Raw genomic sequence first — 16,405 nt, 5'->3', positions numbered from 1 at the left:
CATTCAGCCTGGAAAGTCCTAGAACAGCCCATTCATCCAAGAAGGAAAGCATCTTCAAGAGTTTGTTCATGCTACAGAGGAAGCATTTCAAGACCCTTCTCATAACCTTTTGTTATTATTTTTCGGAGAGGAGGATGTAAGACTCTCTGGACCTATTTAAATAATTAATTGTAAAACAAGTTGAGGGGAGAAGGCTATAAAAGGATGAGCTCTACCCATTTGCAAGTCAGAAATTCAAGTGGAGAAAATCTCCTTTAAGAAGGTCAAGGTTACGGTAAATTTGTAAGTTGGAGGAAAATCTTGGGTGAATTATTTTATAGATCACATTGATTCTAGGGTTGCTATATCAAATTCTTTTGGTATATTTTTGCCAAGGAAAGAAAACTCATTTTCTATTCCAGTATATAGATTATAAAATATATTTTTCGAGGGCCCATGGTGTGATACACAGTGTTCTGTGGAAACCAATACAGAGATGTAAGATGCAATGGCCTGAACTTCAATAAAATTATATACAAATTACATATAGAAACTCAAACCATTAACTGATAAACATAAAGAGGATTCCATTAATAATTACATAAACGAGAGTAGTGGATGATGAGAACTAACCTGTGAGATGAAGAACTTGACTTATAATATTGTGATTTTAGAACCGTTGCACTACTTTGATCTTGCTGACTGCACCCAATGTGTGGGGGATGACTCTCCTTTCAACCATATGCTCACCTGCACCATTTCTTTCTGCAGCTACCCACTCCCAAGTCCTAAATCAACTACCTGAGCCAGTGCCTAAACCTTCTCCCAATAATTCTACCGGAGAAAAGATATTTCACATTCTTCTCCTCATCCATTAAATAGGACTCCTTTGTCCAAAAATAGGAGAAACTTCATGCACATAATCCACTGATCATCTTGTATTATTTTATTTTTATCTTAAGCTTTTTTTAATTATCTTTTCTTTTTACTCATTTTTATTTATAAATTACTAATTAGCTACTTTATTTATTTATTTTTATTAATTTAATAACATGGAGTATTATATGAGATTTATCAAAAATGTCCCACAAAGAACATAACTATACCTAAATTCCTCTTTAACTTCTACCAAAGTCCCACAAAGTGCAAGTACTGACATAATTAAAGTTATCTGAATATACTGAGAAAATTCAAAAATATATAAATAGTAATTAAAAATTATACTATTTTCAATATTCCGTCTACAGTGAAGCGTCAATATGGCGACAACTGCAAAAGTCACCTATGCAAAACCTTTGGACACCCAAAATTGGTTCTTGATAATTGGAGGCAGACCATAGTCACCTTTCTAGATGTGCATTGCCCATCCCTCTCACTATCTTCATCTGATAGAAAATCAAATAACTGCAACTCATTTCAAATAGCAAATCATTCACTTAAACTCTTCTTTCTTCAATATGGCAGCAAACTTTTTCCCATCAAACACATTCATCTGCTAACTTTTGCAACTCGAAACAACTTCTAATTTAAAAGTGCAGTATTTTTTTCTCGATCACAGTCACCTGCTTCTCCATCAAATTAAGTTTCATCTACCTCTCCTCTTAAGCAATTCTGCACATCCATAGCATTTCTAGGCTGTCTTAGCTTCTCTCACAAATGTCGTCTCTCTCTTCCTGTGGAATGGTTCTTATACCATGTTCAAGAATAGGATAAACTGCAGCTACAGAAAAAAGAGAAAAAATATACATTATAAACTGTGCTGCTTTGGCAATCTAATTTGTATGTACTGTAGGATGGCTGAGTCATTCAGCATCCTACAGAAATATCAAAAGCCACCTTAGTAACAAACAAAACTAAATTAAATTGCCAGATAGTTGGATGCACAGCGTTACTATTCTCAACAGCATCAACAGTGTTGTCCACTTTGCTGTGTGAGCTAAGACTTATTGCTATCCTAGATCTGGCTTGCTGTTAAAATTGGCAATTAGGGCCAAAATCCATGTGGGTCATCTTATTCATGGCTGCTGATATTTTTCTTGGATTCCTCTCATAGAGAGGTGAAGGATTGATCTAAATATCATCTGATTCTGACATGTATTCATGGAGGTATGAATTTTTTAGTGTTATGGGACAATTCGTCAAGGTCGGCCAGCAACCAAATTGCCCCCACTTGTGCTCAACGTTTTAATATAAAAAGAGGTGGCTTGCTAGTCATTTGAACACACACTCTTCTTGTGATCTCTTCTTCTCCACTTGTCTTTGGGTTTTGGTGGGAGAAGAGATCCTAAGAGACAACGCTGCCCTAATGAAGAGATGCCCTAGATCTGAATGCTGCCATAGGTAAGAAGGATCTACGCAGCCCTAAAGAAGATGCCCTAGCTCCTAACGCTGGCAAGGAAATAAAGCCCTAACGCTGCCTAATGAAGATGCCACCTAATCGCAGTCATGGAACAAGGGTTCTAATGCTGTCATGCTCTAAACGCAGAGAGACCTAAACTCTGTCCTAGAAGAATCTACACTGCAGCCAATCGTTGTCATGGATGACCCTATGAAGATGACCTTAATACAGTCTCCTAGCCGCAGCACTTAATCTGCTGTCCTGAGGACAGGTCTACACGCCGATCTAAAAGAGACCTAGCCGCAGTTCTGTGTAGCACTCTAAATGCTGGCCTTATTACGCTGCAAGAAGGGACATTTACCTCAGCCCTAATATGCTGTCCTAGGCCGCATTCATTAAGGGTTTGAATACAGCAAGGGGAGGCCTTTTAGCAATCCCTAACTGCAGTCTTATGTGTCACGTTGGTGCCCTAGACGCAGTCCATGGAGGGAACCTATCCGCAGTTAAAGAGGACTGTTAGGAGGGCTGTTAGAGGCAGTTTAGGAGGGCTGTTAGAGGCAGTTAAGGAGGACTGTTAGAGGACTGTCATAAGCAATATGTTGGTTGCTGTCCTAAAGAAGCTCTCCGCTGCCTGAATATGAAAGAAGCCTAAACAACCATAGCCTAGCTGCTCTGCTAGGTTGCAAGCCATAGCAAGCAGCTAAGGCTGATAAGTGTAAATGGTTGCAGCATATTGGATGCTGTATGTGCAGCATAATGATAATATATTACAGCAAGCATGAATGAGTGCAGCAACATAATATGTTGCAGCAGCATGAAGGATGCACCAAAATGGTGATAATGAGCAGCTCAGCAATTGGGTGCAGCACAATGATTAGTGAAGCATGATGAATGGTGCATCATAGTGCACAATGATAGTGGTGCAGCATATAGATGACAGTAAGGATGGGTGCAGCATGGTGCAGTATGGTGCAGCACAATGGTACAGCATGGTATTGCAGCGACTTGTTGATGATGGGTACAACATGATGATGAGGTACTGCTCTGTGATGGGAGCAGCACAATGATGAGAGCAGCTCAGTGATTTGGTGCTACCCTGTAGCTAAGCTACCTACTGTCAGTAAGGTAGCGGGCTTACTCAGAGAGTGAGCAATACTTCAATATGTTTTTATTTTTATTTTTACAAATTCCAAAAAAGGGAGGTTGTTAACTGAAGTCTTCAATGGCCATGTGTTCTTGAGTATAATTATTGTAATTGTTCTCTATGTTCATGTCTGTTGTTTTTCCACGATCATGGTGTCTGGGATAGAATCTTAAATCACTGACGCTACCAAACCAAAGATCACAACGAAACTACTTTGCACAGTGGAATATAAACAACAGTAAATCTACTAGTGCACAAAATATAGACAATTTTTTACAATTTTCAACCCAACTTTGTTATATTAATCAAACTGAATAATACAACAGTCTAGGGCTCCCATACTAGGGATAATGGCCCTCATACATCCACTAGTACAAGAATACAAAACTGGGCTTGGTGTCAATCCATCGACAACCAATCTACCCTCAACAAGATACTCTGGTCATCTCGCTGTAGCGCACTCTCTCAACTCTTCTTGTTCGTACCTTGTACCTGCCCGGTCCTTCGGCTCCCGATCTGCAACACTGCCTCTATCAACGATCCAAGTCCATGTGGTCACTGAACCTCAGCGATCAATCTGCTCACTAGTTGTGCCTTAGTCCATCAAGGGCACAACACATCGAGACTCCTGTCGAGTTGTTCACAACTCCATTTGTGAACAACTCACAATCTGCCCACTGCTGCTCCTCAGTGACTCAGGGACTTCAGCTCACTATGGTCTTCCTGCACTGCTCCAATGAAGAACAACATAGGGCACGGAGGGCTGCCACCTATCACTGCAAGATGTCCATCTCCCACAATGAACACGGGCTAGGAAGATTGCCCATTATCTGCTGTAGAAGTCCTTCTCCACACACAAGTCTAGGGCTGCTCAGCTGTTCTATGGCTCATCAAACCTTGAGCTCAACAACTGGCACTCTAGCAACCACCTAGGTCCATGAAGATGGTGCACACTGGGCTCCAACTTGGGCACTATCACGCTGTCCTCCAACAGACCATAAATACCCAATCCAATGTCCACACTTGGTCTTGCTGTAGCAGCTGCTGCTAGTTAGGGCATCCAACGCCTATGAAGCCCTTCCTCTTCGCTGCCAACAGACTTCTACAATCTGTCCTCTTCTAGGACACTCATCCTCCTTGCTGCTGCCCTCTTGCCTAGGGATTTGTGCTTCCTACTGTAGCATCTGCCTACTAAGAAACCCTTTCTTCTAGCTGCCACAGTCATCCAGCAAGTGTCCAACCTAGACACTACATCCCTAGCATCAAAGTCATCATCAAAACATACCTTCTAGGGTTGTGTACTGCTGTAGCTTTTGTGACCTGTTTAGGGCTTCTAATAGTCCTTGTCAGCCCTCTCCAAACATTCCCAAAAGCTCACCTACAGCTGCGGCCTCCCTTATCCTTAGACATTCTTTCCTTCGCTGGCTGTTAGGACAATTTCCAACCCACTACAAGGCCTCCAATCTCAGCCGTCCACTTCAGAAAGTTGTTGTCCAAACTTGCTGCCTGAAGCACTGGTCTGCGCAGAGGAATTAGGCCCTATGGCCTCTTCAACTAGCCCAGAACAGGTCTGTTCCTTCAACAAAGCTTGCGGCCTGTCAAAACAGAACAGAAACCACCCTTAAAGATCCCCAAAATCACTTTCTCTACAACAGAAGCGCTTGCGGCCTATTTCAGTGACAAATCAGCCCTAGTATGCTCCTCCAATCCTGTACTTGGACTGCTTGTGCATGCGGCCTAGCATGAGGATGCTTCTAGGCCTCTCGGCCCCTCTCCAAGACACACTAAGCTCCTGCAATAAACACAGATCTGCGCTGCTCCAAAACAGAGAGGAAACACACCTACAGGATCTGCCCAAATCAGCCCAACCATGTCTCAAACACCTCGGCCCTTACTGCAGATTAACTCGGCTCCCAAAACAGTCATGAAGATGCTCAACTAGCCATCTTCTCCTTCGCTGGAATCTGCCTTCTTCCTACGGCCCAAACAGAGATCTCCTTCACCTAATGTGAGCTGCCTTTTGTTGCACAAGGATCTCTCGCATAATGCCTCACACAAGTCCTCCTTTTATACCTTTGTGTGGGGCTTCAACGAAGTCTCTCCATGGGTTTGTACAACTGTCATTAGGCCTCAAAGCAGTAGGCCGACTTGACCAACACATGTGCAAACCCAACCATGACCTTCAAAAAATTCATCTCTTCAATGACAACTCGGAATTGGACGATTCTTGATGCGTTGGATTCGTATCGACATCTACTATCATCCTCATCCATCACATGTTGCAATATTGTCACGGTTTTGGCCCAACAACATTGGTTGCAAAACCCTAGGCTTGGGTTTCAAGCCCACAAGGCCACTTGTGGAGCTCCTTCCTCCAAACCCTCAATCATTTAAGGCTTGGAGTACCTCCCAAGCTACCAAAAATCAGCAATGTCTTCCTTTGTGCCAGTTTGGCTTTCATGCCAGTGCTTCTTCCCTTGTGCACCAACATTCTTGGTGTTGTGGCTTCTGAGTCGACACAATTCGGGCTTTGGCTTCTTTGGAGTTGCAGGGCCGTCCATGCAATGTAGTTGTTGACCTCTTAGGATTCCATAACCTCACTTCTGCATTCTTCTAGGCTACCACAATTCATCACATGGTTTTCAACAACTTGTAAATCATTAGCACCAATCTGCTTGCAGTTAGTCGCTGCTTCAACTTTCACCAGCTCTGCTTCATCGTGCATTCAACCTTGTACATCTAACTCAGAACATGGTCAATTGTTGTTTTATGACTTTTCTTTCTAACTGGACTAGAACCCAAGCATTTGACACATTGCCTTGTACCTCCAGCTATGTTGAAATAGAAATGTGGCCTCATTCAGAAATGGGCACTGGGGATAGTTGCACGAGTTTTGCCAAATAGCGACTATTGAGTCTAAATCAAACTAGTGACAATACAAATATAAATAATCTGCTTGATATGCATGAACAAAAACATAATATACAAGATTTTTCTATTGGCACAGAAAACAAACCTTGACATGGACATCGGTTTTCGCAATGGTAAAATGATAATATTATATCCCGGCACTTGTTTTTTTCTTCTTTTTTCTCAGAAGTCGCTCTAGGAAACATGCTCCAAGGTCAGGGGCTAGACTGCATAACATGGCCTGCCTTCAGCTAAGGTGCCAACTCTGAGGGGCATCTCTTCCACCAAATTTTCTTGGGAATTTTTGTCAGCCTGGACATTGGTTTTTGCAATGGTAAAATGATAATATGATATCTGAGCCCTTATTTTTTTCTTTCTTTTTTTTTTTCTCGGAAATTGCTCCAGGAAACACGCTCCAAGGTCGGGCCAGACTTATAACATGGCCTTCCTTCAGCTAAGTTGCCAGCTCTGAGGGGCATCGATTCCACCAAATTTGCCTGGGATTTTTAGTCTGCCTGATCCTTTTTTTGACTTGCCATTCAGGTGGGGCAGACTATTGTCAGAATGGAACCCATACTTTGTCGACCTCACCAATGATCTAAGGCCCCATTATTGGTATGGAACTTTTTAATTGAGATTGAAATTCACAAAGAAGGTTTAACCTATATGTAACGATGACATAGGTGGTTTATGTCAACCAGCTCCATCATAGTTTATCATCAACATTGGTCACTGTGAGCATAACCCTAACAATTCAAGTAGATGAAATCTAGCATTCTATCAGTTGAGAATTCACAGTGCATGCAATTGGCATGATGTATTGGAGTAGCTAGCTGCTGTATGTCCCATCTTATTGTCAAACCTGTCACTGGCAACATTCCACATGATGAGTAGGTAATAGTAAATACAAATTTTTTTGGACGTGATACAAAATTAGATCAGATCGCCGTGTGTTTTTCTGCAAAGTTGTTTCTTAAATGTTTTATATATAGAGAAATGCTAAATTCCATCAGATTCTGTGTTAGATGTTGCTGCAAACTTGATTTGAATAATCTGTGTTTTGCAGATGAAAAAGGAAAATTTGATGAAGTAGTGGAAGATAAAGGTGTTCGAGTGTTGATTGATCCGAAGGCACTTATGCATGTTATCGGGACTGAGATGGATTTTGTGGACAATAGATTGATGTAGGAAATGTCTTCACCTATATCGACTTTCAGAACACTCGTATTAAATATTTGTTTAGTGATACATTTTGGAGAATACATTGCAATGTTGCATCCGAACTTGTCAATTTGAATGACTGCATTAATTTTTACCATAGTTAAGGATTACTTCTTTTATGGTGTAACAGGTCGGAGTTTGTTTTCATCAATCCAAATTCCCGAGGCGAATGTGGCTGTGGAGAATCATTTATGACATAGTCACAGATATTAAACTGTTCTCGAATAACATCACATTGTTTTCAGAAGCTGCCCTCGAGAGAGGGAAATAAAAGGTTCCTTTCATCAAGCGATTCTTTGATGGGATTTATCGTCTTTTCGTAAACCAATTCTGGCAGAACTTTGACGTGTATAGCTATATTTAAAGAAGAAATTGTGTTCACAATCGTGAAAGGGGTGACCTGACCTCTTCTTCAATGCAAAAAAGTTACTATATCTTTGCATGCAAAGCTTTGTACTTTTGAACCAGAAATAATCTCCTGAGTACATGCCCATCTATTTTTGGGTTTCACTATGAATTACAGAATTAGGAAGTTACCAATGATCTATCTTCATTTTAAAGAAAATTTCAGTGGAATGGTTGGTCCAGATTGACGAGAGAGCTGTTAGGCTGACAGTCATGATGAGCAAATTTACATTACTGGCTGCTGGCGTTTTAGCTCAGCCTCTGCCAATATTTTTTTCTTAGGTGGTGTTTCAAGGCCGAGGCAGTTTTGTAGTACTTCCGTGTTTTAGGTGTCCTTCCTCTTTAACCTTGCCCTAATAAAATCTAATTTTGTAAATGAATCTACTTTCTAGTTTTGTTGTTTAGTTCCTTCTTACCATCATAGCATCTCGCTAACAGAACCTTCATCTTTACATTTCTAGTTAAATTTTCCTTTTTCCCACCAACAGAGTTTTCATCTTTTTATTTCAAGTGATTGCCATGAACCATAATTTGTGCAAATAAAATACCTCTTAAGATTGTGTTAGAAAGGCAGATAAATAATAATAATTTCATAATCCCATGTAAATAATTTATCTTCGTGTATCAAGGTTATCATCTTTAAATAATTTATGATCATGTACCAAGGCCACAAACTCAACTGCCTCACAAAATTTGATATCTGCCCCTAATTTGCAGTATACCCTACATCACGACACACAGGTGGTTTAAAAAGGACTAATTCTGATCACATTATTAGCTTGCTAGTTTAAAAACTGGTTTGAACTTTATTACAATAATGATGCTCGAAAGTAGATATCATTGATGTTCTAATTACAAATAATAAAAGGGATTATGATCGATTTATTTCTTTGCATAAACAAATTGTTAGGATATATTCACTTTTCTAACATTACACTGAAAATGTAAAATATTATACTCAAGACAAGGGTGATGTTATGATAAAAGAGTTCATATATTTTAGAATTATTTTTTTTATTCAAGGATTATATTCAATTTACTATGTTTCAGTTAATGATTATATCAACTTATGTAGTTTAATTTATAAATTCAAAATGAGTGATATATTATTAAAACATTTTATCATAAAATTGATTTAATTAAACATTTTATTATAATTAGAGATTGCAAGTCAATAACTTATATAATTTTTGTTGTTGAAAGTATGTTTAAGCAATGATTTTTTAAATAATTTTTATATGAGTCTTATATAGTATTGGAGCTAGAACATAAACTAAGAAAGCCACTAAGAGATGGGGAAGAATAAAAGAGGTTGAAGTTATCACATAAAATGTGACAACATTTGAAAAATTGTCACTCACCAAAACAAATCACAAGTACAACCCGAACCATAGAGTGAAAGGCTACAAGTATACATTTGCAAAGAAGATAATTTTATTTATCAAATTAAATTTGTCGTAGTAAGAAATTGAGGGAGAATTTATTAAAAAATAAAAGGTAGACAAGAAAAAACATTGTCTAATAAAGCTATGAATCAACAAGCAACATGAATCTCACACTTAACAACATAAGTGTGATGACAAAAGCACATTGTTAGTGGCTGGCAATGTGATTTCAAATGCACAAATATGTGTGGCTCTAGAGGTAATTTGCAATAGATAGAAACTCATAGTGAAGAGATGCAAATCCCAATGTACGAGATATATACAAATTCCAAGAAGTTACCAAGAGGAAAAACATGTAGGCAAAGTGTAGGTTCCTTGGGTATAGAAAAATTTGTGACTAGGGAAGATCTAGACGATATTGTCTGTAGAAGCAATAAATATGCAAAAATACATGTTATCAAGGAAAATATAGAGAACATAGGTATTGGTTATCACTTTCCGTTTAAAATTTTTGCAATGTACATGGTGTAGAATTTCGCATAAACTTTATTTTTTGATTAGTGTTGGTTGGACAAAGATCTTGATGCAAAACAACAATATAGAAGTGGTGTTAAACTGGTGCAACAATGTTGGGTTGTGCAATAGACTACACGAGCAAGCATATCACTTGTGTGGAGGTAATAGTGGTTTTTAAAGTTCGATCAACATTTTCTTTTCATTTCTTTTAATTTATTTTATGCTTGGTATTTTACTTGGTGGAAAATGGTGAGTTACACAACCACAATGTTGGACCTCACTCAAAGGTCCAATGATCGTAGCTTTAATGTATGGAAACAACATATGGTTGCCATATGACGCTACATGCATTTTATAAGGGTGGTTTAAGGAAAGGAGACGAACCTAAAGATTGATGAATTGGCAAGAAGAATTCGATGAAAATGATAAAGAATTATTATGTTAACAACGTTGTATGAAATAGAGGACATGCTTCCAAAACTATAGGAAGCAAAGGATGCTTGCAAAGTGGGAAGAAAGTTGAACATGTACAAATATTTTGACTAAGTTATGGATTTTTGTATTAATAGTACTTTTCTCCATGAATGCAGGTTATGGTAATCAACTACAATTTACATGATTAGAGTGCAAAAAATAGATATAATCAATATGTATGAAGCACAACAATACAATAAACTATATGTAACATAACAATTTGGGACTGCTTATTATCCTAGCTCTATCATAGTGAAATTACACTTTTTTATAAACATCTAACTACTCAAAGATTACATATAAGGAGCAAAAATTGAAGATATTATATAACATTAATAACAATGGAAGTGAGTAAATCATAGAACTAACTTGTTTCCAATCCCCTGACACTCCCCTACATGATGCCATTTAGAGCTTCTACAATTGGGCAACTAGTTGTCGGAGAATATGTACTTCTGAGTGCATTTCCTTTTAAACAACATATGATTAGTGATGCTCACTATGCCCTTTTGTGTTGGGAGCTGAAGTTGAAGACCAAAGCTATAGGGATTCTTACAAGCCTCACTAGAAACCAAACAATGTCAAGCAAAGCAACAGTAAGCCAATGACCTCTTGAGGCTGGATGAATCCTTTGGTATAATAATAAACATTTTATTGTAGATCTTTGGTGTGACAAGAGAAAGACACTGTCCACCAATGATGATACACACATATCTAGAAGGCCTATGGTGCTCCCACAACAACCAAAGCTATGATGGACGCCTCTTGTAGCCTTTAGCACATTCAAAATCCATATATTTACAAATGGAATTGGAAAGTCACTCTTATTTGATGAGGGTTTCCTAAGGGTCGTTATAATTAAGGTTTGCCTTCAAGTAGGATTTTCCATTTCTTTTAGTAAAATAGAAAGTAGCCATCAACTATATCCAATATTTCCATTATAGAGCATTTCAACGTAAGACACTTGGATCCATTTGGCACATGTCCTCACATCAAAGCAATGGATAAGCCTCTTGATGTCATTTTTTGATATTGTATCATCTTTTGTGGTGCCACATATTGATGATGGAGATCTTGAATTGGATGGTGTTGATCTATATCCATAAAGGTGAGTTGCTGATGAGGAAAGGAGTTGGCCTTAGAGTGAAGGTAAGTTCATAAAGAAAACATACGAGTGGGAAGGATGCAAGCAAGAAGGTTATACCCTTGTAACACAAAGAAAACCCTTATAACACAACACTTAGAAAAGACCCTTAAGTCCACTAACTTTGTAACAATGGCAATCCCTTCAAGACTTTAGAAGGTGCACTTCCAATAATCCAACAAGTACTCCCTCTTACACACTTAGAAGGTACACTTCCCAATAATCCAACAAGTACTCCCCTTTACACACAAGGGTTGACCTTGTAAAAGGTTATATACTTCCCCTATAAGTACGTTGAGGTACTTACAATCAGGTCACAAAAGGGTAGGTGTCAAGACAGACACTCCCAAGGTCAAATGACTGGCCCTATTCTCCTCCGTGGATAAAACTATTGAGAAAAATATCTATCTTAGAGATTCTTTTGCTCTCAATCATCGTGATGTACCTCATTGACATGGGAGAATCATGAATGTCTGTCATGTGCCTAGTTTGAGCACAAATCTGTTGTTGGTTTTCCAACTGACATAAACTATAAAAAATGTTGATTTTAGGTCAAATTTGTTCTTTGTCAAAGATTTGAGAAAAGATAAGTCAATTGTTGATGAACTGATTCTCAACCCAAATGATGGACTGTATAAGTTCTATGACATGTAATAACTAAATGTTGAAATAGTTTCCTTTATTGCATAGACCAACAACCAAAGTCAACTCCACTATGAATGACTCAAACATCTAAATTTTTAAAGTCTAAACACAATGACAATACAAAATAGGTTGTTATTTTACGAAAGATTCTTCCACGTTATTGAGTTTGTGTGGAGTCTATAGAGGATGTGCACTAAGAAAGCATCATTAGGCACCTTTTGACTCTCGAAAGTCATGACACACATAACAACTCTTGGAGATGGTTCACAGTGATCTTTGTTGCATTAATAAGCTTTCATTAGCAAGTGTGAGGTATATTTTGACATTTATCGATGATTTATCTAGGTTTACCTTGGCGTTGACGGTGCTGGAAATCTATCAACCAAGGGGGTCTCCTCGATGTGAAGTCCCAATTAGACCTCACAGTGTTTGGAGTAGGAGCCCCATTCGGAATATCGATCCGGTTGTCATGTATTCTTATAGTTGTTCCTTGGTTCTAACTATCAACAAGAGAGAGAAACGTGAATGCACCTTCGAAAAGCAAGGGTGTGCGCCTGGTGAGTGTTCGATCATATGTGTTTCAAAGTTCTTTCACTGTGGAGGGGAGGATAAGCGAGTCTCTAAGAGAGAGGTAGTAGTACCACCATAGTAGAGACACACATGAACAAGAAGGATTCGTACAACATCAAGTGGAATAGTCCACAGAGATGCAATGGTCATTGCAACCAATGTAACAAGCAAGATTTGTCTAATATCCAACGGAATAGTCCATGAGCATGCAACAACAATAATATCAATTACAACACATTCTCAATATGATAAGTACTAAAATAACCGAAATAGTTCAACTACTTTAGAACATATGAAAACAAATATGAAATACAAACATCCGCTACAAATATTTATAATCCATGCATGAAGAACATGTCGGCCATGAAAGACTCCTATTATTAAGTAAAATTTCCAAGACACATGTATACAATGAACATCACTAGCTCCAATAGTGGAGCGTTGGAGCCACTCCATACTCCTCAAAAGAACTAGCTTATCTCTCTAATGCCTTGCGGGAGGAGTCAAGGTGAAAAATTCTTTGCTCATACAATGAGGGTGTAAATATAACCAAGAGGTGATGCTTCACCTTCCTTTTGACTCTTTGACTACCTTCATCGCTGTTTGAATTCCTATGACTTTTCAATTTTACATGACTCTTCATATTCTAAATGTGTCCTTTTGACTTCCACTTTACAATACATTTTGAATAGGTAATTACATAATTCACAATAATGATGTCGCATATGATGACTTGTGATAGGACATGACATGACACTGATGACATGGATTGCATGATGATGTGACAGTTCCAAGTTTTCCTTTTTGTTGCTTCTTTCTTTGTGTCTTCTTGAAAAGATGGTACATGTTCTTCTTCTTCCTCCTCATTATGACTTGAAGATGAGGAATCTTCCATGTGATCTTGATCTTGATCTTTTGTTATAGTGTGGTGTTCCTTCATCTTCTTCCCTGATAATCATCTTATCTCTTCAGCTCCATACGTGTCTTCTAACATGTCCTCTTTCTCCTTCTCCCTCTTCATCATCTTTGTAATGACCCACCCACAACTATAAATAAAATACGAATATTAGCATACATATGAGACCTCCATACGATAGCTATGTATGCATGGACCCGCATGTATCACAACATATATATATATATGTTGGTTATTATAGGAGGAGATATAAATTAAGGTAATGAATTAATATCTCACCAGAATATCCTATATATAAAATTAGATAGGTAATACATATACCCCACACACACACACAAACACACATATATCCTTAAACTAAAAGAAAATGTTAATTTTAATTTACAAATTAAAATTTAAAATTAAAATTAAAATTAATAAAATAATAATATAAATTAATTAAAATTATAAACTAAATAAATCAAATTAATTTATTAAAATAATAATAAACTTCAATCAAATCAAATCTACGTATCCAAATAAAATCAACAAAATTTGATTTTATAAAAGTTATACATAACAAAACAATGACACAGAGATGGGAGGAAGGTGGTGGACGTGAATTAAAAGGAGGAAGGAAATCTCGAGGAAGGGGGGAGGAGAACCATTTTTAACACAGAGGTACAGACATGAGAACAATTTTTAACATGGAGGTACAGACATGAGAACAATTTTTAACATGGAGGTACAACCATGTAGGAGTCTTGAGTCTTGATTGTATTGGAGTTTTTGGGCACAAGGATCAGATTGCTTTAATTGAAAAGCATTTTGAGACTGAGTACCTAGGTTGTACCCAGTTCGGTAGGGAGGTTTTGGCCGTTTTGATAACGCAGCTGGACAAGAATTGCAGCGGAGCAGACAGGTTGGTATTCATTAGCTTAATTCTTAAATTCGGTGTTTAAATTTCATATTCTGGTATTTTGAAATTAATTTGAAATTAGGGCTCTTACATTCTGGTATCAGAGCTTAGTTCAAACTCTCGAACTTGTTAAGTCTGTTAAGATAAGGTTACAGTTGAATTCAAAAATTACTAAACTATTGAGTGATGAACAGACAAATAGAGATGTCTTACACTAGCTGAAGCAATGGGATCCTCGTGTATTTGGATCTAAAGACATAAGGACCTCTAGTGAGATCCTGCTTGTATAAAAAAAGAAAAAAAGAGGACATTCTTTTATTTCATAAAACCATGGATTCTTTGGCAATAAGAAGAACTGTATGAGAGATAGAGCTAATTCACTGTAATGTGAACCACAGAACAAGCCACACACCACTGTAATCATCCGACTAATATAATGTTGTAATAATCGGTCACGGTAATAATCTATCACTGTAATGGTAAAAAAAAATAGTGAATCACTGTACAATAGAGATTATACATATAGTAAGTCAGAACTAGTCATGTGAGTTTATTAAGCATCAGAAATGATTATATAAGGCACTACAAATATAAGCGAGCTATAAAATAGAGTATACAGGCTCTATGTGCCACTGTGTTTGATCCACAACAATTTATAGATAGATGTTACCTTAAAAAAAAGTGAATCTTAGAGGTACATGCAAGCTCAGAAAATAAGAGAGTCACTAATGAATAAGCCATAGTATTATATCAAGCCTTCTGTATGCAAGTGTTTTTCAAATATGGTACATTGATGAGGATTTTAAAGATGATTTCCTCAGAGAACAAGCCAACTTTGGCACGGTGATTTACATCTGCAACGATATATTTGCACCTGCTTTACGGTCATTATGGGAAGTGACCAGAGTGTGTACATTTGTACAATCGAGCGCTAGCCGAAGTAGTAAACCCTTACACACTTGTCTTAATTCCTTTCTTTTGGGCAAATTTGTTTAAACCCTTGCTGAATTGGTTTATGCCCACGATTGCCATACTTGGTGTCAATGGCAATCAGTTACAAGTCGAAAGTTCAAATAGTCGATAAAATAAAAATAAATAAATAAATAAATAAATAAATAAATATATATATATATATATATAGTGATTTTTTAATAAATTCATACTTTCTACTTGAGGAAATTTGCAACAACACGTCTTCATTTATTTTGTGTTTCCCCATGCCTCCTTACTTGTTCGTAGCTGTTCTGCTATCAAATCTAAACTCGATGCATTAAGCATCAAATGTATAAGCAGCGTGATTCGATACCCTGACCTTTGCCAGGAGGAAACTGGACTGAGTAGAGAGAATGGTATGTAGTCGCACAAAATATATACCAATTGCAAATCTATAGACCTGCATGCGCTAAGGAAGCCATGGTGCCACGGTGCTCACTCACCCTTTCTCAACAGTTTGACGCGTCGGAACCCATCTCTTGAATGGCACTTGGTGTCATATGAGACTATTTGATGCATGTCAACCACCAGCGGAATTCGAACATGTAACCACAATCTGAATTATTATATGCACAGTTAAATGTATCGATATACCTAAATCGTATTCACCTTATGAACAGGTGTATCAAAGTGCTGAGTTATAATATAATTAATGTGGGATATTATACTTAGACCATGTAAATAATTTTGAAAGGATTTAAATTTTATTATTTGTATTTTAGAAATATAATTATTTATGATAATACATAAGTCACATAAATAATTTTAGTAAATGACTGACTATATAAATTAACACAACCATAGTTTCCATTAAGCTGATCGATGCATTGTAGCATCTAGTAGGGACCACTGTTTATTCACACATTA

The 16,405-nt window shown here is 37.5% G+C and overlaps 1 protein-coding gene across 1 annotated transcript in view; it reads left to right on the top strand.

Annotated features, from left to right (window-relative positions):
* Positions 1-8,139, top strand: part of LOC149169460 (iron-sulfur assembly protein IscA-like 1, mitochondrial) — a 32,179-nt gene extending 24,040 nt beyond the window's left edge. Inside the window, exons 2-3 of the mRNA XM_089428705.1 lie at positions 7,438-7,555; positions 7,723-8,139. Coding sequence (XP_089284831.1) covers positions 7,438-7,555; positions 7,723-7,792 — 188 coding nt within the window. The 3' untranslated portion in view covers positions 7,793-8,139. The remainder of the gene's footprint in view (positions 1-7,437; positions 7,556-7,722) is intronic.
* The last annotated feature ends 8,266 nt before the right edge of the window (positions 8,140-16,405 follow it).

The sequence above is a fragment of the Pinus tabuliformis genome, chromosome 4_2 (assembly GCF_031772625.1).
Source record: "Pinus tabuliformis cultivar Carrire ecotype Pingquan chromosome 4_2, CPIR1, whole genome shotgun sequence".
Taxonomy (NCBI): domain Eukaryota; kingdom Viridiplantae; phylum Streptophyta; class Pinopsida; order Pinales; family Pinaceae; genus Pinus; species Pinus tabuliformis.
The sequence above is the reverse complement of the archived record's forward strand: the minus strand, read 5'-3'. Positions and strand labels throughout refer to the sequence as shown.